Here is a 12,139-nt window from a genome sequence, read left to right as displayed (position 1 = left end):
TTTCAAACAGGTTTGTTGGAGCTGGTTGGAGCTAAACTCTGCAGGGACAGCGGCCCTCCAGGACCGAGATTGGTGAACCCTGCGCTAGAGGACCAAAAGTTACATAGTGTACCTTTAAATGTTTAGAACAAAATTTGTTTCTAACACATGTTCTGGCTCGTAAAGCCATCTGGCAGTTCTTACAACATTCTTGAATGTTGGTTAGAATTTGATCAAAAAGGGTTTGCCAACTAAATGCCAACTTACTATTGTTAGGGGCAAACAGTTTAGGACCCAAGGACCAGTTGCAGTTTCTGATTGGCTATGAAATAGATAAACATAGTAATTTTCCACTCATATACAGATAGACTGAAGCATATCTCCATCGATTATGCAGCTGACACTAGGACCCTGAAGTTAGGCACGTCATGACCTTCCAGTTCTCAGATTTGGGTTGCTGGGCGCCAATATGTCCAGAACAACAACTCAGTCAATCTCCAATAATGCCAGTGGTTCCTTAACCTGCAACCAAAAAGACTAGCGCACACACCGACACACACCTTTTCCAAGGTTGGATTTGGCCATGCTACAACTATAAACAGGAGAGTCCTCTCAAAACATCAAGATAATGCGTTCTTTCTCTCAAAGAGAGCTACACTTCAGTCTAACTGGAAAGTAAGGTTTTAACAAAGAGATGGTCCCTTAAACTATAGACTTCAGTGACCCCTGTGACCATAGTTGTCAGAGTACCCTAGAAAAACAGATGTATGTACTGACACATGTTGAAGACCTTTCTTAACAAAACATCTTTCCATATTTCATTTCTGGATGCCGGGCTAAATAAGCAAGCACTGTTACTGCATTCATATCAAATACAGACATTAGAGAATACATGAAAAGAACATTTCAGTAATCACACTGGTAACTTCTATAACAAAGTAAAATCTCACAAGCTTATAGAAGTCATTCAACTCGTGATATTCTGAAGGAAAAATATTGATAATACCTTGATTATAATCACTCATTACATATACATTGAAGCAGCAGTGGATTCCAATCCACCCCCTTCACTATTATATCAGATTTGTTTTTAATTGTTTTGTTCAGAGAGCTCACAAAAAATGACATAATGGGGATCTTAAATAAATGACAAGTAGCCTAATTGTCCAAATTGACTGTACACCTGCTTAAATGTCCTGTTTGTGTTTGTGAAGGAGAGGCAGCGGATGACAGATAAGCTGGAGGATACGAGCCTGCGGTTGAAGGATGAGATGGATCTGTACAAGAAGATGATGGACAAGCTACAACAGAATAGAAATGAGTTTAAGAAGGAAAAAGATACCATGCAGGAGGTAAGACCATGTTCTAAAATATGCTTATTTTTTGACACTAGTTAAAACAGACATACTAAATAACCTATTAGTGACAGAAATGTCTTTATTATAATGATTTGAGAACTATGACCATACCGTGCAATCATTTAGCATTTTTTAAGAATATTTTTCATGTACAAATTGGCAACTTTTGATTTATAGAAAATCCCATAGAAACTTATGTAAAGATTGAGATACTGGTGATTCTGCCCACTGGTCACTAAAGTAAATTTAATGTAAACACTGTAAAAATGGCAGTGATTTAAACAATCGTTTATTCAGCACGTTATACAGCAAGTTGACAAAAGCTCTCCTAATCTTTTATGCCATGTGTATATATAGTAGCTCAAATATATTTACAGATGGAAAAAGAGTGGCAAGAGCCTTGTCCAGCTTTAGTTGCCCTCAGGCTTAAACAGGCTGCATAGCCTACCTAAAAAATGTGCACACATACAAGTCAAACACAGAGATACATTTACACAAACTGTATGAAGACTCCAGAGCATATTATATTGAGAATTGCTAGTATATTGAAGTTAATAGATTAATTTAGTTCAGAATTACCATGTCTTATTCTGTCCATAGACTATATAGCAATCCTGTCCTTGACTACATATCAAACAGAAGTGTTCTCAGTTCAGTAGCTTAGTGCTTTTGAAGTGCTTTTAAAAGTGTATTTTCTGTTCAGCTGATTGAAGACCTTAGGCGAGAGCTGGAGCACCTCCAAGTATACAAGCTGGAGGCAGAACGAATGGGGTGTGTTCGCAGATCTTCCATTAGCCTATCAGAATACAGCACTCGAACACGTGAGAGTGAGTTGGAACAGGAGGTCAAGAGACTAAAACAGGTGAGAGAGGTGGAAAGCTGGTAACTCGATCTCTCAGCATGTATATTTCCTATGGCCTTGACTACAGTAGTCCCACATAGTCAGATCTTTGATAAAATGTAATGAGTACAAATGTTTTCACATAAAAATATGCCTACCGTTATAAAAACACATTTAAGGAATTATTTACTTTTATTTACTATTTTATTTACTATTTGTTTCCTCCATTAAAGGCTGTGAACTTCATTCCCTTTAGGCAGTCTCCACTTTTTGTTTTAAAATTAATAATAATAAAAAATAAACTAATGGAAGCTTGTTTCCACCACAGAATAAAAAATAAAAAGGGGAATTGCGACTTTTTTTCTCGCAATTTTGAGATTATATCTTCTTTTTGCAATTGTGAGAAAAAATCTGAACTGCAATATATAGGCTAAACTTGCAATTGCTAGGAAAAAAGTCAGAATTTGTGAGATATAAACTCATGATTGCTAGAAAAAAAGTCAGAATTACATGAAATCTTGCAATTGCGTGTTATAAAGTCTGAATTGCGAGAAATTCTAAATTGCGAGAACTCGCAATTGCGTGTTATAAAGTCAGAACTTAAAAAAAAAAAAAAAATATATATATATATATATATATATATATATATATATTCGTGTGATAGTCGCAATTTCATGTAATAAATTCATATTGGCAAGAAAGTCAGATTTGCAAGTTTATACACACCAGAGAGAGAGAGAGAGAGAGGTTTCAGATGGAATTGATTCCTTTTTCGTGTTTCCTTGCGCTTGAACAGATACATACTTGCCGAGACGGATATTTTGACAATTTTTTTGTATTCTCTCGGTTATGTTGTAAATGAACAGCTGAGAAAGATACTGGATCTTGTGTCAGTATGTATTCGGTCTGTGCATTCAGCCTAATATTCCTGCTGCTGTCTGTGTCATTAATGTTAATAAAACAACAAAATGCAGCTTTAACAAAGATTAATATATATTTTATTTCTACAGTGAACACATTAGTGTTATTTTACATTTAGGCCTAATTATAAAATTTCTGTACCAGCATACTACAGTTAGACTTTGCATATAGTTTTCAGCTATGCTTGTAATTGTTCTTATTTTAATACTGACTGGTCATTTGTCTTTAATTTATTTACTTTATATGTTAGTCTGGTAGTTTTTGCTGGGGTACTGAAGCACTTAAAGTGATCTTATATATATATATATATATATATATATATATATATATCTCTATATCTCCGTGACTCAAACTGTAAATGATCTGAACCGTGAGTTTTGTGATCCGTTGCACCACTAATTGTGAGATACAGTATAAGCTCACAATTGTGAGAATTTTTCTAAATTGTGAGATAAATGTTGCAGGTATCCTTTTTTTTTTTTTTTTTTTTTTTTTTTTTTCATTTTGTGTTGGAAACATAGCCTAGAAATCTAGACGCACCCTAGCGGCAGCAAAATTTATTTTGCAGCCAGGGTAGTCTAGCAACTCTCCGTTGACTTTCGGAGCTGTAAAAACCTAAATTGGGTCAGGCCAATCACATCGTGTATAGAGTAGACGGGGCGGGCTTAACATAATGACGACAGAGTTGCGACGGTTCCCTGCTACTTGAAAACAAAGAAGAGCTGCTGCTGCTGGCGAACAGTCTTTCGAATCGGCTTTGGCCGCGACTCTGGAGGACTTGGAGTTAAGTTTTTCTTTGAGAAAAGAGCAAAGAACAGCACTTAAGTCATTCTTAAAAAAGGAAGATGTGTTCGTAGTTTTGCCGGCCAGATTCAAAAGTTGAATCTATCAACTAACTTTGCTCCGCTGTTGGGAAAACGCTCTGGTTGGTTGAAGCGCTGTCCTATTGCGTGCAGAATGAATTTGAAAGACAGCCGTTTATCCCGCCCCTCAGATTGAGCTGTGTTTATGGTGAGTTGCCAGACCTAACATCTTGATGTAGGTCTGGCTTGCCAGGCTAGTGGAAACAAGCTTCCATAAAAAACATTGATCCCAAAATGAATTCTTTTTGTCTTTTTCTGTCTCTTATTTCATCTTTTTTTACTGTGTGTATATGCAGAGGAGTGTTTCCAAGGACATGCCCTTTGACCTCCAGCAGCTTGTGTCTGCTCGGGCACGACTCTTTCCGAGTCTGATGGTAAACTGTAATTCCTGTGCAGACTTAATATCATCTAATTAACCACTAATATGTTCATTCATAAGAAGTGTATTTTCAGATTATCTGCCAGGCTGCCGTTTCTTCTCACCTAACACCTAATATAGGTTTTTTTTTGGTTGTAGATTTTGTAGCTCCATGTTGCTGTCAAAAGAAGAGGATAACTAGACAATATCACAAAAGTTCTGTTGTACTGAATATCAGTAAATCACCTTGTGCCTAAAGTGGAATCACTGGGCATGTTGCTCAAAGCTTTCTGTTTTCACACCTCTCTAATTTTCCATTTCCAGCTCCCCATTGATGCTCCAACCTTTAAAAAAAAAAAAAAACACTCATCACCCATGCAAAATCACACATCTCTGTATAGGTATTCTGGAGTGATATAAATAGTGAAACATCCCTCTGCTATTATACTCAATATGAGCACTCTTAGACACTGCTTGGCCAATCAAAATGGAGGGCTAGAACTAATTGTGCTATTAACTAATATAGTTATTGTGAAAATAAAGATTTAGTAGTATTACATTTGGTGTATGTCTGTTGTAAGAATGTGATCTGAAAATTCTTCCAATCTACATTAATTGCATAATCATCTCAATCCAGATTCTTCATCTGCAGATTACTGCTTTCTGTTTGCCAGCTGGTCTAACCAACTTCTCTTGTTTCAGTCACAACTAGGCCACAATAAAAAGGAAAAGCAAGATGACTCTTGGACCATCTTTTTGGGGTAATAGTAACTCCATCCTCTTTACTTTTCTATCACAGGAGAACCAAAAACTGCGAGAACAGAATGAAGATCTAAATGGTCAGCTTCTCAGTCTGAGCCTCTATGAGGCCAAAAACCTGTTTGCCACTCAGACAAAAGCGCAGTCTCTGGCCATGGAGATTGATCATGCCTCCCGTGACCAGGTAAGAGAAGTGCTTGACCTTGATCTGCTGATAATGTGTACGTCTGAGCAAGAGAACAATATGAAGCATTTTTGTTATTGTTGTTTTCTGGATCATTCTCTAAAAATTACCTTTAGTCCAATATACTGCGAACAATTGAAATTAATTTTGTGAGAATAGTTCCCTTTAACACTAGAAGTGCCAGAATTCCATAACTACTAGAACTGCCGCAAGCGGTCATTTTGACCGCTAGATTCCAAACTAGGCTATATCTTTAATGATAAATACCCAATTGAGAGATTAATGCATTTATTGTATTAGGATGTCTTTTAAAAACAAAACAAAACCAAACTGTACATTTAAACAAGTTTAATTATACATTTATAAATAAATAATATCCATATATGTCCTGAACAAAATGACGGAGTATAGCCTATGTTTTCATGTTTCTGTTTGATCGCGCCCGCGCCCACCGACAGACACAACACACACACACACACACACACACACACACACACACACACACACACACACACACACACACACACCCACCATATTCCAGCATTGCAATCTTGACATTGCAGCCTGTTCATTATGGCCATAATAAAATATAATAATAAAATAGTCAACCTAAAATATAAAAATTCCACTGCTCTGTTTGTCAGTAGCCTAGTACAATTCGTACCATTTTGTGCATGTGAAGAGGATGATTTTTTCCGTCGATATTGGAACGTGAGTGAAGTACAAAGCCTATAATAAAGAATAGTTTACCATTCAAATACATCGCGAATGTTGAAACATTTTGATTCTAGAACCCGACCTCAACCCTGTTACGTGAGCCCAACGCCGCTTACTTTCACTTTCGCTTATAAAGTAGCCTATTTTATTTTGGCTTGTTTATAGTTATTTTTTCATTCTTGTTCTGTTCTGAATATCATTACATTTTAATGATTTGTTCTTGAATATGTTTAGTGTATTTTTTACCACATTTTATTGTTGTGTATATTAGTATAGCCTATATAATACCGCGAAATTCAGTGCGGTCAATATGACCGTCTATGGCCGAAATAGGTAAATATGTTAATTTGTTTTTTTGCCTTATGTGTATTTTATATGAAAAACATTTTAAATGAAAATACAGACACTTTTAGGAAAAGTCAGGTACCATCAGGATCGTATTTATTTTTTCAACAAAGTTATTGCAGATATAAAATTCAAAACGGTCAAAATGACCGCCATGGCAGTTCTAGTGTTAAAAGGAACATTGTGATTTACTCACCCCCATGTCATTCCAAACCTGAATGACTTCGAGGAACAGAAAAGGAGAAATAAAGCAGAATTTGTGGAACAAATTTTTTTTTTTTTTTTTTTTTTTTTTTTTAACCATACCCTATTTTTGTGTGATGAACACAAGCCCTCCTCAGTTTTTTCAACATTTGTTTTTTTTTTTTTTTCAAACTTTAAAAAATTTTGGTGAACTGTTTCATTTAATTTGAAGTTTATAATTAATTGACAGTTTTTGATGACCTGTCAAAAATCATTCTATAACTTTTGATTTCCACAGTTGATGGAAGCCCTAAAAGAACAAGAGGAGATCAACTTCCGTCTCAGGCAATACATGGACAAGATCATTTTATCCATTCTGGACAACAACCCATCTATTCTGGAAATCAAAACCTAAAAGCCTGTCATAAGCTGTTTAGAAACTTAACAGAGGACCTAGAGCTCCCCCTGAGGTCGCACTGAACCTCATATGACGTGTGCCTCTGAATGCACAGTAACTACAATGTGCTGGTGTTTTGTGCACCTATCTAATGTTACAAAAATCTAAAATATACTGGTGAAATATTCATGCACATTTAAAGGCATTTTTGCTGCTCAGTACGACACAAGGGAGTTTTCACTGGAATGGCATTATGGGTACTGATATGCACCAACTAATATGTGAATATTTTAGCACTGGGTGTTCACGCAGTGTATTGCGTTATATGGATGATTGATGCTTGCTGAGTTTGCACTGGAATGTGATGAGAGAGGGCTATTGATGAAAAAGAAAACATTTGATGGCCATCAGAGCTTGTCCATTCAGAGTTGTGATATATGATGAGAGGAAAGAGATTTCTGTAGGTGCACATGTAAGGATTTTGTTGTATGGCGTGTGAAGGAAAGGTAAGGAGAGACAAATGAGAAGAATAAAGGAGAGGTAATTGGAGCTGGAACTGGAACTTGATAACACTGCCTGTTGTACAAGAAATCCATTTTGGACGAGGGGAATGCTCTAGTCTGTGTTTGCAATGTAAGTTTGAGATGTTTATTCTGACATTAAGCTGTATGTGCTTCAAAAAGGAGTCAAAATGCAGGAGGATGAATGTAAACTATCAATGTGAATGAATGTACCAAACAAGTAGTATTTCAGGTTATTTACAGGCTTTAGCATAATAGTTTAAGACCTGTCTGTTCATCAGCTGAATTATGTTCTTAATGGCCTTAAAAGGAACTTGCACTTGTTCTTCCAAACTAAAATATTTAATAATTTCAGATGTACCTGATAATGCATCATGAGATGATCTGATGCGTCATCTCATAATTTTCTATAATCCGCAAATGCGATGGGTAATATTAAGTGTTGATCTAGGCCTACATTTTTGGGTATATTATGCAATCCTGAAAATGTTATTGTACACATTTTCTCATCATGTCTCCCTTTTCACTCACTAGTAGACCTATTTTTTTTTTTTTTTTTTTTTTGTTCAGTCACACATTAAATAATTACTAAGCTACATTTCACTTTATACTTGCTGTGTGTGGGATTTTAGCAACTTGTAAATTATGTAAAAAACAAACAAACAGATTTTTACTCTGTGCCACTCATTGCTTTTACATTATCTCTAACTTTATTTTGTAAATCCTTTAGGTGTGGAAACCATAACTACTATCTGATTATTTTTCATTCTCTTTATATTTATAAACGAGGTGCTGGAAAAAAGGCAGTATTAGGTTTGCTTTGTGAGACGGCAGACTGGGTCAATGACTCATGATGTCACAACATGCTGAATAGAAACACACACACACACACACACACACACACACACACACTTTAATCCAGAAAGGTGACCCTAAATCACAAAACCAGTCACAAGTAGCAGGGGTATATTTGTGGCAAAAGCCAACAATACATTGTATGGGTCAAAATGATAGATTTTTCTTTTATGCCAAAAATCATTAGGATATTAAGTAAAGATCATGTTCCATGAAGATATTTTGTAAATTTCGTACCGTAATATAAAACATTCATTTTTGTGAGTGAATGCAGCACAATCGCAAACATAAATGGACAACTTTAAAGGCGATTTTCTCAATGTTTCGATTTTTTTGCACCCTCAGGTTCCAGATGTTCAAATAGTTGTATCTCGGCCAAATAGTGTCCTATCCTAACAAACCATACATCAATGGAAAGCTTATTTATCCAGCTTTCAAAAACATTTTTTTTACCCATGTGGCTGGTTTTGTGGTCCAGGGTCACAAGAGTTATCGGTTCACTTGCACAAAATGTATACTCAGTTTAATAATAGACTGGTCTGAAATGCCTTAGCAATACTTATGATTGTAATGAGCTTATTTCTGTTTCAGATGTCTGTTAGTATCTATGATCAAGATGTGCATACAGGCTTTTTAGTTTTGCATGCCAGGAGTTACTGAACTGTAACATGAGAAATTAACAGACTAATATTTTAAAATAAAACAATATAGAATTCCATTTGTGACTGAAAGGGTTTGGTACAAAGTCCCTTTAAGTAAATAAAGTCTTTGTTTGGTTTGGTATATACAGTGCATGCAGCATGACCCTGTATTCAAGACTGGTGCAAAAAGAATCAGCTGACAATAAGAGAGGTTCATATAATATGGAAATTTATGAATCTCATAAGTGGTGAACATGTAAAGAAAACAAGAGATACTGGTTAGATCATGCACATGATCCAATGTAGCCTATATATTTCAATATTATATGGTAAACATATGCAATATTTAGGATGAAATTAATTAAGTCAAGTTACTTCAATTATTTAATTATCGCACATTTGCGCTAGGTTTACCGGAGTAAAAACTGGACCAGAATGAAGGCCTGCATAAGCTTTTTTTTTTTTTTTTTTTTTGGAGAAATAGACAAATTTACATACCTAATAGGCATTGTACAAACAATATTAACAATTTACAATTCTCAAGGCAAACGTAGTTGCAAATTACAATTAGTAACAGCAATGAAGTTTCAAATCAAATTTACAATCATGAAGGCAAGGAAGAGAAAATAAATTAATTAATATAAAAAAAGTAAAAAAATAAATAAAATAATAATGTTCAAATTATTGAAAGAACAACATTCAAAGTAAGTTATTGCAAGGGGTAGCGAGGAGCTATAGGGTAGGCTACATATAGATCATTGAAGAAGCTGGCTCCTGAAGTAGCTTTTTCATTTAAAAGGGTACAAAGAGAAGTAGCAAAAGCTTTGTAAAATGAGGAAAGGACGGAGGGGTTTTCAAAAATCTGCATTTATGAATTAAGTATTTAGCAAATTGAAAAAGGTTATTGATCATGTAGTGTTGTTAACAATCTTCCTTCAGTACACCAAACTTAATTTGTTTGTATTCAAGGGGATTCACACTTGACATTTTACTGTACAATTGAGACCAAAACAACTTTGAAAAATTATAATAAAAGAAAATATGCTCAGTGGTTTCAATATCAGTTTCACAAAATTGACAAGAGTTATCTTCTATATCAAATTTTGAATTAAGGAATTATTTAGATGGGCATATGTCATTTATTATTTTAAAATGAAGTTCTTTCGCTTTAGGGAGACTTGGAAAGGCAAGATAACTCATTCTCATTTCCTTCACCTCTTTCGGGTTACAATCTTTGAAAATATAGTAACTTTTAATTATATTTGGATAAATTCTATCAATGAAGACACTTCTCATATATTTGTTGTTGCATTTATGATCTCTAATAGATAATTCACCCAGACAAGGACATGGGAGAGAGAATGTCACAGTAGTGTGAAAGAATCCCTTTTATTAATATACCTATAAAACTCTTTAGGATGACATACAAATCCATGTTTTAAACAAAAATTATTGTAATTGAGAACAATACCATAGTTGTCCATCATGTCTAATAGGGAAAAAAATGTTATATTGAACCCAGTTTTCATAAAATAAAGATTTGTTGTGGTGAAGAATAAAAGGATTGTTCCAAATACAAGCTTTGTGTGGATTAAAATTGTGAAAAAGTGCTAATTTCCAACATAAGAGAATGGAATGCAGACCATTTAAAAGGTCATTTGGACAACTCAAAGTCACATCTAATCAAAAATTCCAGGCCACCTACTTTCCCAAACATTGAAGAAGAGACCGTAAACCATACACTGTTTGTATAACAAAGAAATTATCTTAACCATTGAGTTTTTAAAACACTATTCATTGTTTCTAGTCAATAAGATTTAACCCCCCTTATTCGTAATTGTGAACTAAATAATTTTTGTTAATATAGTGATGCTTATTTTTCCAAATAAAGTTAAATATTGCAGTGTTACATTCTTTTAGTAAGTGAGGTGGGATAGCTAGAGAGGAGGCTGGATAAACAGTAATTCCATTTTAGTTAACAAAACTGTTCCAAAAATTGAGATATCTCTTTGTATCCAGTTATTAAGAATACTTTTTGCTTTTGAAAGATTTTTTGCTAAATTTTCTTGGACGCTTTGATTATTATCTCAAGTAATAATTATTCCTATGTAAGGACATTAACTCAAAGGGGAAATATTAATAATAATCCATAATTACCAATTATGATTAATTATTAATATTTGGGTCAGTTGATTAGATTAACTTTGAGGTAAGATAATTAATATTACAATCAATTAATCAGTTCCAATGAACTCTTTGATTATTCATTTATTCTAAGAAAAGTGTATCTTTCATCGTCACTGAAAAAAAATTATTCCTTAGCATGTACAGAAATTAGAGCATACTGTAACAAAATCAAAATCGTAAAAGGGACTTTGTATGCAAACAGAGGATCAGAAATCAAATTCATAATTGTGCACAAGTTTTATTAACTAAATCACAAACATAAATAACACTAAACAAAAATAAATACATTCATACATCCATACATACATGCATAGGTAAAGGGGTGAGTGATGTGGAACCGGAAACAGGAAATAGAACTATGGAGCAAGATCTATTTTAGTATGAAGAAGAACCATCAGCTTATTTCAGAGCACCTCATTAAATGTATACCTTGCATGGTCAATTCTTGAAGTGGTTGAAGATTGAATTCGTCGCTGGGTCCTTGAGTGTCAAATGTCACTTTATGAGTTGCAATCATTTCTTCTCCGTTGGATGAAGGAGATTGTATTGTCGCTGCTCTCATGGCTGGAATGCAGATTGTGGCCTGCACGCTCTGGGCCGGCAGGACACGAAGAGCACATGGTGAGAGTTGCGAGGGACTCCGTCCGTGTTGAATGACGTCACTGAACTTCTGAAGTTGTCCTTGATGCTGGAGTGAGCACATGTCCTGGATGCTTCGAAGCCTCCTGCCCTGGGCCTGTTGAGGCCATGCTGGAACACACGGCATCCTTAAGGCAAGAGTTGTCCGTTTCCTTCTTGGTTGGATTTAAGAAAGGCAGTCTGCACTCGGCCTGCAGGGCCCAGTGGGAGGGAAAGGGGGTCCCCTCCCCCCCACAGGATTCACTTGGAGCTGCAGTTTAGGTCCGAGGACAAGAGCTAAGAGAGCGGATCTTGTGGTCAGTGACTTTTAAAGCGTGAGGATGGCACACCCATTTGGAGCTCTAAGAGCCAATAAGAAGTGTCTTCCTTTGGAGGGAAAATGTCTTTTTAT

The 12,139-nt window shown here is 35.3% G+C and overlaps 1 protein-coding gene across 2 annotated transcripts in view; it reads left to right on the top strand.

Annotated features, from left to right (window-relative positions):
* rab11fip4b (RAB11 family interacting protein 4 (class II) b) overlaps positions 1-8,998 on the top strand; it is a 34,072-nt gene extending 25,074 nt beyond the window's left edge. For both annotated transcript variants that reach the window (XM_081381839.1, XM_081381840.1), the window contains exons 11-14: positions 1,194-1,331; positions 2,041-2,199; positions 5,120-5,263; positions 6,807-8,998. In XM_081381839.1, the coding sequence (XP_081237965.1) occupies positions 1,194-1,331; positions 2,041-2,199; positions 5,120-5,263; positions 6,807-6,923 (558 nt within the window). In that variant the 3' untranslated portion in view covers positions 6,924-8,998. The remainder of the gene's footprint in view (positions 1-1,193; positions 1,332-2,040; positions 2,200-5,119; positions 5,264-6,806) is intronic.
* Positions 8,999-12,139: the final 3,141 nt, after the last annotated feature.

The sequence above is a fragment of the Scardinius erythrophthalmus genome, assembly GCF_964197995.2.
Source record: "Scardinius erythrophthalmus genome assembly, chromosome: 12".
NCBI lineage: Eukaryota > Metazoa > Chordata > Actinopteri > Cypriniformes > Leuciscidae > Scardinius > Scardinius erythrophthalmus.
The sequence above is the reverse complement of the archived record's forward strand: the minus strand, read 5'-3'. Positions and strand labels throughout refer to the sequence as shown.